Genomic DNA, 16,974 nt, shown 5'->3' with positions numbered 1-16,974 from the left:
CTAATTTTCCTATTTTCTCTCCCAGCCGCCAGGGACATCATTATATCTTCTTTTTCCTATTTTCTATTATATTCTACGCTACTTTTTACACAAAAACCAGACCCTAAGACTCCATTGTTGGGATTTGCTTATTGTAAAAGGGAAAGGATCTCTACACTCTTGAGAAGAATCCTAAACCATATCTCTTTTATTTTATTAATTCAACATGTTTTCTTCATCTGTTATCTCTGTGTTTTCTTTCTCCATGACTGAGTAGTCAACTTGCTTAGTTTAGGGTGTTAAGAGGTCATAGATTCATGAGCTAGACACAAATAAGCATTTATGCTTTGATTGTCTCCATTCATGATTATGCTTACTGCTTACACTAAACGAACCATTTAGTGTTTAAACCCAAGTTTAATATAATCATCAAAAGTGTTTTAGGTTGTTAGAAATATCATGGATGGGCAATTTGTCCCTAACCAGCGATAGTAGATGTTAGGGCTGTTATAGTATTTTGTGTAGGGTCGTTAAAGTACTACGGAACACTAGAATATTTGTATAAAGAGCAACAAATCGAGGCTAGAAGAGATGTTTTTATTGAGTAATGCATATGGGACTACAACGTTGGTGTATGAACCTAGTTATTGTCGCATAAACTCTAATCTCTTAGCCTCTAAAATTTGATCCCTTATTCTAGAGTTTGGGCTCCCTTTTTATAGTTGTAAATGTCGGCTTCAAGTAGGGCGAACTCTTCCATAATCGGAAAAATGGAAGTTTCCCTTTAGGCGGAAAACTTCTATTTTGCTTCAAGGGTCGGTCCAATCGAAGGGGTCGGACCGATAGCAGGGGTCGGTCTCTAGTTTCTTCTTAAGTAGGGGTCAGGAAGTTGAGGATATATCCGGAAGCTGGAGAAAATTTGTACTTGGATATTTTTCCCCAACATTTTGCCCCTTATTCCTTGATTTTTTCGTGGGAACACTACAAAAAAAGTCTTTATTCATAGCATATTACTATAGTCCGTTTTACTGAACTGTTATCGTAGATAATTTTTTTATAAAAATTTTGCATAATAACATTAGATAAATGCTATGATAGACATTTTATAAGCGGGAATCTAAAATTAGATTTTGCGCGAGACTTAAAGTGAAAACTGGAGAAGCGCGGAGAAAACGAACAATTTTCCTCTGGACTCTACATATTATTTATTTAAAGAGGTAAAAATTAGTCTTAACAAAAAAAAGAGAATCACAAAAAAAAAAAATCACTCGAACCCTAGGAACTCCCTTCTCCCTTCTCCCTTCTCCCTTCTCCCATCGAAACAATCTCTCTGAATCACCACCACGACCATCACCACCGTCCTCTCTCATCCGCCAGCCATCTCCACCTTCTCTCTGTCTACCTCGTCTCTTCCTCGTCACCACCGTTCCTCTCCACCGTCTCCTCATGTCGTAATCTCTCTTTCTCTCTTTTTTTCCTCTGTTCAAGTCTAACTTCTTTGATTTCTCCATCCTGATCTATTTTGTGAGTCAATTTTGGCATATTATGATGAAAGCTTGTTAGTGGTGGGGTGTTGATGTTGCCGTAATCTCCTCCTCGTCACAACCGCTCATCTCCTCCTCTTCTCCTTCTATGTTCGTGACAGGCCCACTGTAATCAATAAACACGTTTCTTCAAGAATCTGATGACCAGATTCAAGGTTATTCTAAAGGTAGCAACTTTCTTCTTTTGTTTGATGAATTTGTCTCAGCTTGTTATCATGGACATGAGTAGATGTGTGTGTGTCCTATTTTTAGTTTCCAACAAGATGAAAGTTTTGAACTTTATTAAAGATTCTTGAGAATGTTTCCAGTTTTTTTTTTAAATATTATTTTCAGGTTTAGTCTTTGTTCTTAGCAGACTTTGTTTGGTGGTGTAATAGGCTAGGAGACTTTGTTTGGTTGATAACACGAGTTTCTTCGGAGATGCAGCAAGTTGGTTTCAGGAGACTGCTAAAGGTATCAACTTTCTTCTTTGTTTCATATGCTTATTGTCTTTTGATACCTTTGGTTGTTCACTTTGTGTCTGGTTTGCTTAAACTCTTACCTTCCTTTGAGTATAGGTAGGAAGGAAACGAAGGCTAGATAGATATAGTAAAGAAAACCAACAGGCATCCATTCTTGGAGCCAAGACCAATGGCTAAAAAGTCATTGAATCGTCTTCTGTAGAACTTTTGTAAGCACTAGTATTGGAAACATCTTAGGCTGTAGTCTTTTTAGCTTTCTTTTCACACCATATCACTGAGACCTGTCTTTTGTATTCAAATATACGAGCTTTCTTAACAGAACTTATTCGGTTTATTGATCACTTTCGTTTCTGGGTTTGATTACACAGGGAAAAGTTTGGTAGGAGTACAGAATTGTTGAAGCTAGAAGATTTGATTGAACAACTTAATGCTAGAACTGTAGCCGTTTCACCATTCTCGTATGATGTTAAGAGGGAAGACGTGGAAGCCTTCTTCAGTCAGTATGGAAAGGTAGTCCGCTACTGATTGATTTTGTCAATTTTATGTTTGGAGAATAGTTAGAATGACTGGTTATACGTGTGTATAATAGTGTGAGACGTGGAAGCCTTCTTCTGCAACACTAAACCAAAGGTAATCTTATCTATACTCTATTTGAATTTTTGTAGGTGGTCAGGTGTCTCATATTGTCAGCATTGTTATCTTAAGTTGATATGAAACCTTGTAAGATCCTTGAAAATTGGTACTCGTTTGTGATAATCCGTACTTGTCCACTGCTTTATATTTCTTACAATCTCTACGCCTGCAGATTTTAGTAAATTGTGTTGGGTTCCTAGTTTATTATGTGAAGCTCTATAATAAGATTATGGTAAAGGTTGAATTGACGTGAGCAATTTTCTTTATCAGGTTTCTCTTGTCGTCAATCATAATCTTGCTAATATTCAGGTTTATGCGTATATAGGTGGGAAGAGCGTTGGATGATGGTTCTAGTAATCACTCTTTTCCCTTTTAAAGTAATGCGTCCAGGCCGCTTGTACCTCCTGGTTTTGCTAGCACAATTTCGGAAAGAGCAAGGGGCAAAACCTCAAGTAAGTCGCTATCTTGCTGAGATGCCCATCCATACCTATATGTGTTCGATGGAATTTTATTTGTTTGTATGTTGATTTTAAAAAGTTTTTTTATTGCTGGAAAGAAAGCAAGGGTTTTTGACTTCGATTACATTGCAGTCAGGAGACAGAACTTAACTTCGACTTCCATGGAGTTCTGCCTTGCCCAACGGAGTACATGGCTGTGGGCGTCAAGGAGAGGTAGCAGAAGCGGTGTGTGCCTGGAAGACAGCCACCTCGGAGTTCTGTGAGGAAGAAGAAGATCAGTGAAATCCAGAGAGGAGGAGGCTTGAAGATTGAAGATTGAAGATTGAACCTTAGGTTTAGTTTTTTTTCTAGGTTTACTTTATTTTCTAGTTCTGATTTGTTTTTGTAAACCAGAATTTACTTGTAAACCAGAAATAGATTAATAAATAAAATTTAATTTTTAATTATAAATCATTTTTTGATTTAATCAATAATATTCAAATTATATATTATGAAAATAGTATTATATATTATAGCATATAAATAATAGCGATATGATATTGCTATTGAACAAGTACTTATCATAGCACAAACCATAATCCGTAATCAATTTGTAACAAAAAAGTTAACGTAATAATATCATCCAGCTATAGCTATCGTAGTTGCATGTGTTATAGCATCACAGAAAAACGCTATCGTAGGAGAGGTACCTATGATTGCTGCCGTATACATAGCATTTAAGAAAATGCTATTAAACACCTAATATAGCATATAACCCGTGCTAACGATATCCATATTTTTTGTAGTGGAATCAAGGGATAACATGTGTTCTTGTACCTTGTATCGATAGTTTTCTCCTAGGCAGGAAATTGCTTTTAGAAGACTTGGCTTTTCATGCTGATTTAGGCCGGGGACGCATTGATGGCTAGAGCAGATGATTTCACAAGGCTTAAATATCGTAACTCTCTGGGAATATTCGGATTTTACCATGACTCATCTTTAAGGGAAAAAAGGGGAAGGGATGACTCCTTTCAAAGGCTCAAGGCATACGGACCTCGCGCATGAGATCATTTGAATGGAGTGGGCTTCGTGAAAAGGCCCAGCGACGGTTGATTTTCCCTTTTTTGGCGCTCATTTAATCGTGTGGCGATTCCTCCGAGGCGCGTGCTCGTAAACCTAGGGTTTCTTCCCTATTCCTCCCTCATTTGATCAAAATCAAACCTCTTTCTTTCATTTCTTCTTCACTTATTCTCACGTCTCTCTCGGCGGCTCCCTTCCTCGGGGATTCCTTCTCGCTCTGGACAGGTAGCCGTCTTTTCCCTTCCTATTTTCTTCTTTGTCTTTATCCGATCATTCTTTGATTATGTCTGGCGATTCCCCTAGCAAAACCCTAGATCCCTCTCCTGTAGACAGTAGGATTAGATCTAGGACTCTAGACTCGATGAACTCCTCTTCCCTCTTCCCTTATCCCGCGACTGAAGCGGAAAGTCCCCGGCTTGACGAGGTTGAGAACATCTCCTCCGATGATGAAGCTGAAGGATCTCCGTTGTTGGGTCCGGTCTCCAGGATCGGGAAAAGAGATATTGAGGAGTGGAGGAGGAAGTACGATCTCCCTCAAGAACTTGTTATCTGAGTCCCAGGTCCTTCTGACAGGATTTCGGACTTCGGAGTCGATGAAGTTCCGATCTACGAGGCACACTTCGAATCGAGCTTTCGGGATCGCGTCCCTTCACTGATCGCGAAGCTCTCAGAACATCTTGACATCTCTCCTGGTCAGCTGACTCCTCCAGCTTGGAGGACTTTGATAGCGATCCAAAACCTCGGCGATTTATAGGGTTTAATTTTAGGGGTGTGATACCACTCAAATTACCCTAAAGAGTGCTTTACTCTCTCAAATAAGAGGTTCAGCTGTAGTACTTAGGGATCGAATCACGAGGAGTTAGGGAACCCATTAAATCTAATTAATTAATAAATCCTAGGTGAAGTTTGGTTTTTATGATGGAAATGTAAAATGACAATCCTAATTGAGCAAGGCAACTGTTCTACTAACAATATGATGGGTTGTTTATAAGATAAAAAAGAGCGCTAGACATAGGGCTTTTATTCAGGTATTGGGGATTATAAGTGAGTATCGATTGATTCGTCTTTGAATGTTGACTTCCGACTTGGTCTTGAATGGTCAACTCGGGTGTATTATCTCTTGTACTCCAAAATGCTCCAAAAGCATCACGTTATCATGAAACACTCCTGAACCTGAAAACATACATAATAGGCTAGAAAACATATTATATAAATATTAAAAATATCATTATACCATGGTAGAAAATAGGTGAAATCCATGGTATATCAACTTTCCCAGACTTACTCTTTTGCTTGTCCTCAAGCAAAACTCAGTAGTCTTTGGAAAATGTTTGAAAATAGTAGGGACTCAAAGATTCAAAATATTGAAGTCATCACTCTATGGATTCGCAATTCATGTCTAAACATCCTAATAACAGAAGTTCATTATGCAGTATCATAGCTTAGCAACCAAATTCATCTAGTTCATCGAACGATGCGGATCGGCGAATGGTATCGGGCGACGGTGTTGTCTGAGTGTCGGTCGACTGTCGAACGTGAGTATCAGTCGACGGTAGTGCGGTTCTGTCGATCGATGCGGAGCGTAGGTCCTTGCGGATTGAGCGTTCCAAGTGTGCAGGATCCTCTGAGAATAATAGTTGATTTCCCCTGTTGCTTCTGGTACTGCTGGGCATGTACCTGAAAAGACAAGAAAAATTTAAATAAGAAAAGGGATAAAAGAAAAACCTAAGATTAATAAGATTAAATCTAATGGCGATCAAAGCTCCCCGGCAACGGCGCCAAATTTGATAGTGCTCAAATTACCCAGTAGAGCTTACTCTCTCAAATAAGAGGTACAGCTTAGGGATCGAATCACGAGGAGCTAGGGAACCATTTAAATAAAATCTACTAATCAATCCTAGGCAAGGTTGGTTTATATGATAGAAATAAAAATAACAATTCCTAAAATGAGCAAGGTAGTTGCTCAAACTAACAATATGATGGGTTGTTTAAATGTGATAAAGAGTGCTAGACATAGGGTTTCTATTCAGGAATGGAGATTATAATCTCTATAAATGCTTTAACAAGTTGCTTGCATGATACTATAGATCTCAGCCGCTTAACATATGTGATGTATCACTGGTTAAAATATCTAGATCTCTAGCCACACCTTTCGCATGATGACACAGAAAAAGAGTCGGTCGATATCCTTTTGAGATATCGAGCGATATACCTTTCGCAGCGCCGATCGATTCACCTGTCGGGATATCGATCAACGGCTTCTAGATCTGCCTTGGCACGAGCCGAATATGACCACAATGTCTCAAGGAAGAACTGTCGTTCTTCTCAACGGGAGACAGACAAGCTCAAATGGATAATTCAAGATAATCAAAGATCCTAGTGATCTATGTTCTAGTTAGCTAATCTAAAACAAGCATATGGTGTAATCCATTTGATGAGTATCACAACTTAGCAATTATAGTTTGGGGCTAATCCCACAAACCTATTTAAACCCTAGATCTAACAAGTAGACTACTCAGACATATCTAAACAATTCATAACAATAGATAGATGAAAGAATTGCATAGATAGAATAAAGTAGAAGTACAAAAGGAGATGAGAAATCTCTCCAATCTCTCTCAAACAAATAAAACTCTAGTCTCTCTCTCACACTCTCTGCTTTGAGGGTTGTTAAAAGCTTGCTTCTTTCGAAGGTTCAAGGTTGCCGTCAAAAACACTTTGCAGGAGTATTTAAGCATTTCCATTAAGTTAAAAACTCGTCAGGGGCAATCTCGTAATTTGGTGAAGTCTTGGTGAAGTAGTCGGCTAAACCATTTCGTCCTCAATATCGATCGACAACACTGAATGTGTATCGATCGATTATAATCTTCTAGTACGCGGATCTTCTCAGCTACATCGATCGACAACTCAAGATGAGTATCGATCGATTATAATCGCAATGTTGACTTCCGACTTAGTTTTGAATGGTCAACTCGGGTGTATCATCTCTTGCACTCCAAAATGCTCCAAAAACATCACTTTCTCACAAAATGCTCCTGAACCTGAAAACATACCTAACAGGCTAGAAAACAGATTAAATATATAATAAAATACTAGTATACCATGGTTAAAAACGGGTAAAATCCATGGTATATCAATATACAATGTAGTTTTAAACGAATTTGTGTTATTTATTATATTTCATGCAACATAAATCCAAATCCAAAACCTAAATCCTAAAAAGTTTACCCTAAACCCTAAACCTCATATAATAACTCAGCCGTTAATGTTTACTAACTCGGCCGTAAAGAGAATTTTAATAACGACGTTTCGTTTTATGGGCCGAAAAAAAAAAGAAGTTGCTTTCAACTGATTAGGGAAATTTTATCCCACGACCTCTGACGTTCTATATATAGACCCATTCATTGACACAATTTTTCTCTCAACATTCAGTAACCTACAAATATGTCGATTGTCCCTGGTTGGTCATCACGACTTGACGGCAGTGTTAATGCCATTCTAAGTTCTGCAAATCGGGAGAACCTCCCCGTTCTAAATCCTGGCCAGGGTGTCTATATAGACAAAACCTCTGTACCATGGTTTAGATTTCTACATGATCTTTCGCAGGCGATCCCAGATATTCTTCGAGAAGGATGGGTTCATCAGTGACCGACATATCGGTCTATCCCCGCTCATTTTAAGGAACGATGGTTTCTTAAACTCGCTGTAAGCATCAATTATGTATTTATATTTCATTAAACAACAGCACTAAGATTTGTTTTTCATCTTCTGTTAGCGGAGAAACACATGGGATCCGAGGCACAATTTTCTGGTCCGGACACATTTTAATCTGATTGCCAGAAGTATGTTTCGATCTCAAATGCGGTGGTTGAGGAGGTTTTGGGCGCATGGTGGCCAGAAGCCCGAGTTGATGCTAAAAAACGTTTGGCTTGCTCTTGTTGACATGTTTAAGAGTTTGGGCCTGACAATTTCGATTTCGGAATCTAGTTAGATCGTATCTCTTTATAAAATATTGTAATTCTCTTATATTTTGTCTTATAAAACTCAGCCACAACGTCTATTGTATCTCACCCACGACGATAAATATAAATCAGCCACAACTTTTTATCGTAATATAACTCTTTTACAACGTTTACTATAAGTCAGCCACAACGTTTACTACAACTCAGCCGTCACATTTACCAATTGGACGTTTAATATAATTCAGCCATAACGTTAAATAAAACTAGGCGACAACATTTAATATAATTCAGCCATTTAGGATATTAGTAATTGGACGTTTCGTCTTTCTTGAGTAGACTGGGTTTGTCTACTCATTATGGCGCGTCAAGTGTGTGGAAAAATACGTCTTAAACCGCATATCGAGGCCTTTATAATGTCGAGACAATATAGTTTTAAAAAATAATTTTGTTTTTTCTAACCACAACTCAGCCGTCACGTTTACCAAAACTAAGCCATAACGTTAAATAAAACTCGGCGACAACGTTTAATATAATTCAGCCATTTAGTATATTAGTAATTGGACGTTTCATCTTTCTTGAGTAGACTGGGTTTGTCTACTCATTATAGCGCGTCAAGTGTGTGGAAAAATACGTCTTAAACCGCATATCGAGGCCTTTATAATATCGAGACAATATACTTTTAAAAAATAATTTTGTTTTTTCTAACCACAACTCGGCCGTCACGTTTACCAAAACTAAGCCAAAACGTTAAATAAAACTCGGCGACAACGTTTAATATAATATAGCCATTTAGTATATTAGTAATTGGACGTTTCGTCTTTCTTGAGTAGACTGGGTTTGTCTACTCATTATGGCGCGTCAAGTGTGTGGAAAAATACGTCTTAAACCGCATATCGAGGCGTTTATAATATCGAGACAATATACTTTTAAAAAATAATTTTGTTTTTTCTAACCACAACTCAGCCGTCACGTTTACCAAAACTAAGCCATAACGTTAAATAAAACTCGGCGACAACGTTTAATATAATATAGCCATTTAGTATATTAGTAATTGGACGTTTCGTCTTTCTTGAGTAGACTGGGTTTGTCTACTCATTATGGCGCATATCAAGGCCTTCACAATATCGAGACAATATTTTATTATTTTAATAAAATATTTTTCATGTTAGAAGTAAATGGATGTTTGAAGTAAATATTACCGTTTATGTAATTATTACAAAGAAAATGTATTCTTCATCAAGCGTCTGTAACTATTTCGGGCGACACAGAATGTTTTGTAATCATAACTCAGTCTTTACGTTTATTAACTCAGCCGTTTAACGTTTATTCTAACAAAGCCGTAACTTTTATTAATAACGCAGCCGTAATATTAAATAACTCAGCCGTTATATTTAAATAAATCAACTGTAATGAAACAATAACTTATCTACAACATGTATATATCACTCAGCCGTATTTATGTTAACACTAATGCAACCATAACTTAAACAATATCTCAGCCGTAACTCAGAATAACTTAAACAATAACTCAGTCGTAACACAGAATAAGTTAAACTTATCCAAAATAAAGTTCTTCATTCAAAGCAAGGAACAAAGCATGGAACAAAGCAAAAAAAAAATATTCTGATAAAATACATCTTCACCACTTCCTTGTGTCAATAAACAAGCTAATCGGTTCAAAGTCACAGAAGAACAGCCCCACCTCTCTGATCCAGAAACAGCGGTTACACATGTTGTCATCCTTACTGTTATCAATGTGCCACAAGCAGATACATTGTCGCTTCACAAGACGAGTGCATTGACAGCTGTAGAACGACGGAACAGCAGATGAGATGAATGCCGCCCTCTTTGCGCGGAACTCGTCAGCATGCCACAAACCCCATCCCCATTTCACAGATCGCACTTGTTCCCCGATCCTCACAACCGATTCCCTTTGAAAACGAGCAAAATAGGAGTCATCATTCCAAAAGATTTTCCGAGTCATTGCGTGTGCATACTCAGCACGCTCATATCTTGCATCCGCTGCCAACTTCATGAGAGCAAGTCCCACTTCTTGAAGGTTAATGTGTAGAAAAACTGTACACCCTGTATGTAAAGAGTGCTCGGATTTCTCTCAGCGAAGCAAGTTTTCAACAACTCTGGAGGCAAGATTCCCCAGGGAACGGATAACACATCGAAAAAATGGTATACCCTACGCCGCTCTGCTAACGCCTTCATCCACTTGCACGATGCTCTCAGGGAGTAGAGATTTTTGAAGGAGTTACCAGCCACACGTTCAACCACTAGAGCTTGCATTTCTTCAGGCATTTCAAGAATGGGAAAATTTTCCATTTTTTCTGTAATGTAGAGATGTGAAACTGTTTTGAATAGAGAGTAATTGTGTGAAAATAAAGAGTTGTAATTTTTACTGTTAGATAAGACATCCGTATTTATCTGAAATCGAACGGGTGTATTTATCGCGACGTTTAGTTGTTCAAGCGGGAATTTTCCATAAGATTAATGAAACCATTAAATCAGCTGTAATGAAACGAAATTTTAACAGAAACTCAGCTGTAACGTAATTTTCATAAGCGACGTTTCATTTTTCAAGCGGGAATTTTGAAAATGAAAATTCCATAAGATTGATGAACCCAAACCTCAGCCGCAACGAAATTCATCAGAAAACTCAGCTGTAACATAATATTCATACGCGACGTTTCGTTTTAAATCGGGAAAGTGCACTTATAAATAGTTCCCTTCTCTTGCACATCTTCGTACACCATTCTAAACACATCAAAATTATGCAGGTTGTTCCTGATTATTCATGGAGGTTAGAGAACAGTGTTAATGCGATACTAAGCTCTGCTAATCGGGAAAACCTCCCCGTTCTATACCCTGGTCCGTGTATCGTGCTTGACACAACCACCCCTACATGGTTTAGTGTTTTAAGTGATCTCTCCTTGTTGATCCCGTCGTATCTAGCAGAAGGATGGGTTCATGAGTGGCCGACATATCGCGTCATTCCCGTTTATTTTAAGGAAAGTTGGTTTCTAAAACTCGCTGTAAGTACCGATATCGAATATGTGTTTATTCTGTCAACAAAAAAACAACAACACTAATATGTGTAATCTCTTTTGTAGCGCAAAAGCATGTGGAATCGAAGACATAATTTGACAGTTTGAACACATTTTAATCTGGTGGCCAGATCGCTGTTTCGTCTACAGATGCGTGAGTTGCAGAGGACTTGGTCGCATGGTGGCGACAAGCCGTCGTGGATGCTACCTAGAATTTGGCTTGCTCTCGTCGACATGTTTGAAGAGTTTGGTCCTGATAATTTTGGTTCTATAAATTGATTCGTTGTCTGTATTCTTTTTTTTCTCAGTAAAAAACTCAGCTTTTAAGAATTTAATAACTCAGCTGTCATTAAAGAAGTTAACTCAGGCGTATTGTTTGTTAACAATAACTCAGCCGGCTGTGAAAAAATAAGTTAACTCAGGCGAATCGAGACCATTATTATGCGTGTGAAAAAATCGGCTGCCATGTTAAAATCGAGACGCATTATAATGAATAAAAAAACCAATAAATTGCTGGCACGCATTCATCGAGTGATTATAATATCGAGAAAATACTGTTTAATATATACTTTATTAATAAACAAGAAACAAAACTAAACGTCGTCGTTTCTATGATTTGGTAAATTATAAAACATTTTTATCACACCGTCTCATCAACCAGTAACAGTGATTGACAAAACAATTACAAAAAAAAAATTTGTCGGAAACGGAGAAGGAACCGCAAGGATACGAAATCGCCGTCGACATTGTGTTTACTTCCTCTTCCTAAAAAAACTGTGACATCTCCGTTATCGTTATCATTCGTTTGTACGAAATCGTCTTCGCCGCATTCATATCTACAAGTTCGTCTTTTCGGTAGGATGTCGCGACATTAAATATTGATTTGTGGTTTTGTTTCGTCTGAGTTAGTACTGATTTAGGGCTACGTTTCGAGTGAGTTAGGGTGTAGTTGTGATTAGGTTATTGTTGTGTTGTGGCTGAGTTATTTTTATGTTGTAGCAGAGTTATTGTTATGTTTTCCATGATTTATTGTTATGCTGTGTCTGAGTTATTTTAATGTTGTGGCAGAGTTATTGTTGTATTTTCCTTGAGTTATTGTTATATGTTGTGACTGAGTTATTGTTTGTTTATTTGTTCAGATGGATGTTTCTGATGTTAAATCACGGGGTTACCCTCCAAGACTTTATCATGTAGGGTCTTCTAACCTAGAAAAGAAAGCAATTAATCACAATTTCCGCGCACGAGATTTACCTCATATTGTAGAAACACTAAGAGGAGATGTATGGAAAGCACTGGTGAACTCTCCCATTGGAGTAGTTGCTAGGCTAGTTGAACGCCAAAGCGTGTGGTCTGGTAGAACAGTACACTATCTACTATGTAGACAGCTGCGAGTACATAGGAAGGAGATATGGAGTCTGGTGGTTGATGAGCCTATCAGGTTTAGCTTGGTAGAATTTGGTGAGATAACTGGGTTAAACACTGGTCCATTGCCAACAGAAAGTTTTGAACCTGATCCTGATAAATACAAACCGTTTGGGGCGAAGCTGAATGTGTCGCTTGGGAGGGGACTCACGTTGGATGAACTGAAGAAGTCAATAGAGGTCTGCCCGAGTTGGACATTTGAAGAGCGTAAATGGCTAGGGCTATTAGTTCTTCAACACATGGTACTTTATTGTTTCCATGAGAATTCTAGGGTGCCATTTGAAAGTGCCAAAAGAGTGTTTGACGATGAAGCCATGAAGTCGTATCCATGGGGTCGGACTGCATAAGAAGTTCTCATTGACTCTATTAAAACGTTGGTTCCAGACGGGGGATTATACACAATAAGCGGCCTAAAGGATTCGTTATTGATTTCGGCGTATGAATCCATCGTCTGCTTTGGCGAGTGTTTTGGGAGAGTGGTGAATAATGAAGACGTTCCACTTTTACGATGGGGTGGAAAGCGTACTCGTGACAATTTCGAAAAATTGTTGTCTGCCGAGATAAAACAGCATAGCCAGGTAAGGTGTAACGCTGAGTTTTGATTTCTTGAAGGCTGATTTATTAGCCTTAATGGCTGAGTGTTGTGTTTATTTGGTGGCTGAGTTATATTATGACCTGGTGTTACAGGTGCGTGTTAGGAGAATGGTTTCAGTCAATCGAAGAGTTGTTTCCTGAATGGCCGTATCAACCTGACGAACCACAACTCGTTAGCTTGATAACAGACATACATGCATGTAGATTTGTAAAAGGTTTTTGGGAAGTGCATGGAAATGCGGAGGGAAAGGGTAACGGAAGAATGAGGGTGAAGCTGCTGCAACGGGAAAGGGTTCTAGCGAAGAGGAAGGTAATAAAGATGCGGGGAACAACGCGACTCTGATGGCCATTGCGAGTACTCTGGATCCAAAAAATTTGATCTGATGGACGAGCGATTTAAAAAACCATTGGTGGACCAGAAGTCAATAGATGACATGGTGAAAGCTGCAGTGGAGGAGCGTCTGAAAGTTATGGGATAGGAAAAAATCCCCAAAACAAAGATAACCTCTCAAACGTCGCCGCCGAACATAAACCTGAACCGTTGTCATCACCGCAGCCTAATACCCAGCAGAAGTCTGTCTGTAGTCCACTGTTAGCTGAAACCCCTGGAAAGAATATGGGACCTAGAAAGATTTTGTCCAAGGAGCTTGATAAGGAGAGAGGGATGAAAAGAACTTTGCTACGGAGCTTGATTTCCTATATGTTTCTCCTGCAAAGGCAACTAAGGATGAAGACTTACGTCGCCGCTCCACGCCCAACCGTACTGTAAAGGATGAGGATGTAGAAGATAAGAAAAAAGCTGTGCAAGCAGAGGCTGTGTTGAAGAGGAAGGGGAAAGCTACCGCTAAAAGAAAAGCGGCTGAGTTAATGAAGCAAAAACTGTCTGAGTTAAAGAAACCAAAACAGGCTGAGTTAATGAATGAAGAACATGCTGACTTAAAGAATGAAGAACAGGCTGAGTTAATGAATGAGGGTGCTAATGTTTTTGAATTCCTATATGTTTCTCCTGAAAAGGCAACTAAGGCTGAAGACTTACGTCGCCGCTCCACGCGCATCCGTACTGTAAAGGATGAGGATGCAGAAGATAAGAAAAAATCTGAGAGAAAAGCGGTTGAGTTAATGAAGCAAAAACTGTCTGAGTTAAAGAAACCAAAACAGGCTGAAGTTTCCGTCGAAGTTCTTGCGGACGAGGATGCAATCTTGCCGGAGTCGTCTATGGAGAGTCAGGAATTGGTTAAATCTGCTATAGGAAAGGAATATCGGGAGAGAACGGTTAAATTATCTCCACAAGGGTTTGCATTGTCTGAAGATTCTTCAAGACCAGTTTTTCCGTACATTGGAGCAATGGAACGACATGCATGAGGAAGAATGTTGAGCCTTCATCAGCAATATATGACCCTCTAGCACCTGTTGATCCGATTTTATTGGATAAACTTATGCAACACATCTCCAGAATTCCAGCCGAAACACCAGCACCAGCAAAGAAAAGAGTTGTAAGATCCGACGCTCATGAGGGTGACTTCTACGGCATACTCATCCTTGAAAGACCGTGGCCGCATAGCCAATATGGATGGTTGTTTGATAATGTAAGTCTTTAATTACGACCGAGTTTTACATTATATTTGAGCTGATTTCTATATTCTATTAAGGCTGACTTATATATTTGTTTACGGCTGACTTGTTAATATTTATTGTGTAGCATATCTCTGCGTATATTAACGTCCTCATTAAGAGGTCCATGAGAGATCCCACCCCATTCTGGACCAAGCGCATTGCCTTCATTGATCCTTGGTTCTTGAGTAAGTGGGTTGACGATTACAAGCAGTTCAAGATAAAACCTAATATGATGAAGTTCACAGCGAATGGTTATGAAAATCTTGTACACGGTAAGCGACCTTCTAACTTTCAAACAAACTTGAAGTGGTATGAACACGTGGATCACTTGTACGGATGTCTTCAAACCGGCGGAAATCACTGGGTGGCTTTTCACGTGGATCTGAAGAAGGAGAAGGTTGATTGCTATGATTCAATCATTGGAGAGGTAACAGCCAAAAGTGAGAAGAAAATGCTTGATTCATTTAAACCGGTAACGCTTATGCTTCCCGAGATTTTGAATCAAAACATCCCTGCCAATCTCCGAACTCCGAGTAGGAAGAAGTTCGCATTCAGGAGGAGGAGCAAAATGTACACTCCACAAAACACCCAGACTGGCGATTGTGGGGTGTATGCGTTGAAGTTTGTGGAGTGTCTAGCGCTTGGTGTAAGTTTTGATGGGATAAACGATAAAAATATTCAAGGTTTACGGTTGAAGATGGCGGCAAAAATCCTCGATGAAGGAGGAAACACAGCGAATAACAATTAGCTTTCCAAATGAATCTGTGTTTGTTATTTTCAATCAGACTTTCCAATTACGTTAAGTTGTTTAATGTTGTTTAATTTTATTAACTATTTGACTTTCGCTTCTATATTTCATCCTAAACATTGAAAATGTTCTTATAACTCAGCCATATTGGAAAATGGAAATCAGCCGTTACGTTAGATATAACTCAGACTAAGCTCAAACGATACCCTAAGATAGGAAAATATTTAATAAGTCAGCCGCATCATCTTCATAAAGCAGCCGTTAAATTTGAAAGTCCAATTCTAAATTTGAAGTGAATATATAATCAACTGAACGTCTCTTCTTTATTGTTATGTTTTCCCTGAGTTATTGTTAGAATCGATCATGATCTCTTGTCTTACAATTACTTATTATCTTACTGCAGATATAATATTGTGAGCCTAATTTATATAACATCAAACGTAACTCAGCCTCATTAAAAAAATAACGCAGACCCCGTTAACACTAACTCAGCCGTTACGCATATCAGAGTCGTAGAGATGTAAAGTTTCGTATTTTATGTATTATATAAATAGCATTTAACTCACCTTTAAATAGCATTTAATCAAATATCAGAAAATAACATACATACTGGCATAGCAAATAACATAAAAAGATAAGTTCTGATACATTACATCTTCACCACTTTCTTGTGTCCCTATAAAGGCTAACCGGTTCAAATTCACGTAAGAATAAGCCGATCTCTTTGAGCCACAAACAGTGGGGACACATGTTGTCATCCTTAGTGACATCAATGTGCCACAAGCAGGGACAGCGGTGTGGCTCCACAGGATTTCCGCATTGGCAACTGTAGAACTTAGGAAGAATATGTGATATGAACAAGGCCATTCTTTCTTTGAACTCGGGTGTCTGCCACAAACCCCAAGCCCATTTGACGGATCACACTAGTTTCCCGATCCTGTCAAGTGATTCTATTGGAATACGAGATAAAAATACTTCCCTTCACCCAAAAGATTGCTCGAGTCATTGCGTGTGTATACACAGCACGCTCATAGCCTGCATCTGCTGCACGCTTCATGAGAGAAAGCCCTTCTTCTTTAAGGTCGAAGGTGTAGAAAAGCTGTACACCCTTTATATAAAATGTGCTTGAGTTTCTCTCAGCGTAGCAAGCTTTCAACAACTCAGAAGGCATATTGAGTCTCCAGGGAACGGATAAAACATCGAGGAAATGGTAAACCCCACGCCACTCTGCTAACGCCTTCATCGACCTCTACGATGCTTTGAGGCCATAGAGATCTTGGATGGAGTTACGGGCCGCACGTTCAACCACTACCGCCTGAATTTCTTCAGGCAATTCAAGAAGAGGGAGAAATTCCATCTACACTAACAGGGGGATATTGATTTAGAGAGATAGAGAAAAAGTGTAATAATTGACTGTTGAGAGTCCGATTGTTCTCAGTACCTTATT

The 16,974-nt window shown here is 38.8% G+C and overlaps 2 protein-coding genes and 1 long non-coding RNA gene across 4 annotated transcripts; all 3 read left to right on the top strand.

The window, feature by feature from the left end:
* The first annotated feature begins 1,203 nt into the window (after positions 1-1,203).
* On the top strand, positions 1,204-3,525 carry LOC108830055 (uncharacterized). Of its 2 annotated transcripts, XR_001946127.2 has the most exons (7): positions 1,204-1,690; positions 1,901-1,976; positions 2,081-2,193; positions 2,353-2,494; positions 2,574-2,614; positions 2,943-3,069; positions 3,208-3,525. It is a non-coding gene; the product is annotated as an uncharacterized LOC108830055 (long non-coding RNA). The 2 variants fall into 2 exon arrangements; XR_001946129.2 differs by lacking the exon at positions 2,081-2,193.
* A 7,351-nt stretch (positions 3,526-10,876) lies between these two features.
* On the top strand, positions 10,877-14,527 carry LOC130501878 (uncharacterized). Its single transcript, XM_056996701.1, has 5 exons — positions 10,877-11,137; positions 12,289-12,904; positions 12,956-13,154; positions 13,259-13,475; positions 13,883-14,527. Exons 1-5 carry the CDS (start codon positions 10,877-10,879, stop codon positions 14,525-14,527), a joined length of 1,938 nt encoding a protein of 645 aa, XP_056852681.1.
* Positions 14,524-15,527, top strand: LOC108830062 (uncharacterized). The gene is made up of 2 exons (XM_018603669.2): positions 14,524-14,751; positions 14,865-15,527. The coding sequence occupies exons 1-2, from the start codon at positions 14,524-14,526 to the stop codon at positions 15,525-15,527; spliced, it is 891 nt and encodes a 296-aa protein (XP_018459171.2).
* The last annotated feature ends 1,447 nt before the right edge of the window (positions 15,528-16,974 follow it).

The sequence above is a fragment of the Raphanus sativus genome, unplaced genomic scaffold (assembly GCF_000801105.2).
Source record: "Raphanus sativus cultivar WK10039 unplaced genomic scaffold, ASM80110v3 Scaffold0318, whole genome shotgun sequence".
Lineage (NCBI taxonomy): Eukaryota > Viridiplantae > Streptophyta > Magnoliopsida > Brassicales > Brassicaceae > Raphanus > Raphanus sativus.
This window is presented reverse-complemented; position numbering and strand designations above follow the sequence as displayed.

Coding starts and splice junctions, on each gene's coding strand:
- LOC130501878 (XM_056996701.1), top strand. CDS start 10,877: ATGCAGGTTGTTCCTGATTATTCATGGAGGTTAGAGAACAGTGTTAAT. Junction 11,138..12,288: donor GTTGGTTTCTAAAACTCGCT/GTAAGTACCGAT, acceptor TTATTTGTTCAG/ATGGATGTTTCTGATGTTAA. Junction 13,476..13,882: donor GGGTTCTAGCGAAGAGGAAG/GTAATAAAGATG, acceptor TCTCCTGCAAAG/GCAACTAAGGATGAAGACTT.
- LOC108830062 (XM_018603669.2), top strand. CDS start 14,524: ATGAGGAAGAATGTTGAGCCTTCATCAGCAATATATGACCCTCTAGCA. Junction 14,752..14,864: donor ATGGATGGTTGTTTGATAAT/GTAAGTCTTTAA, acceptor TTTATTGTGTAG/CATATCTCTGCGTATATTAA.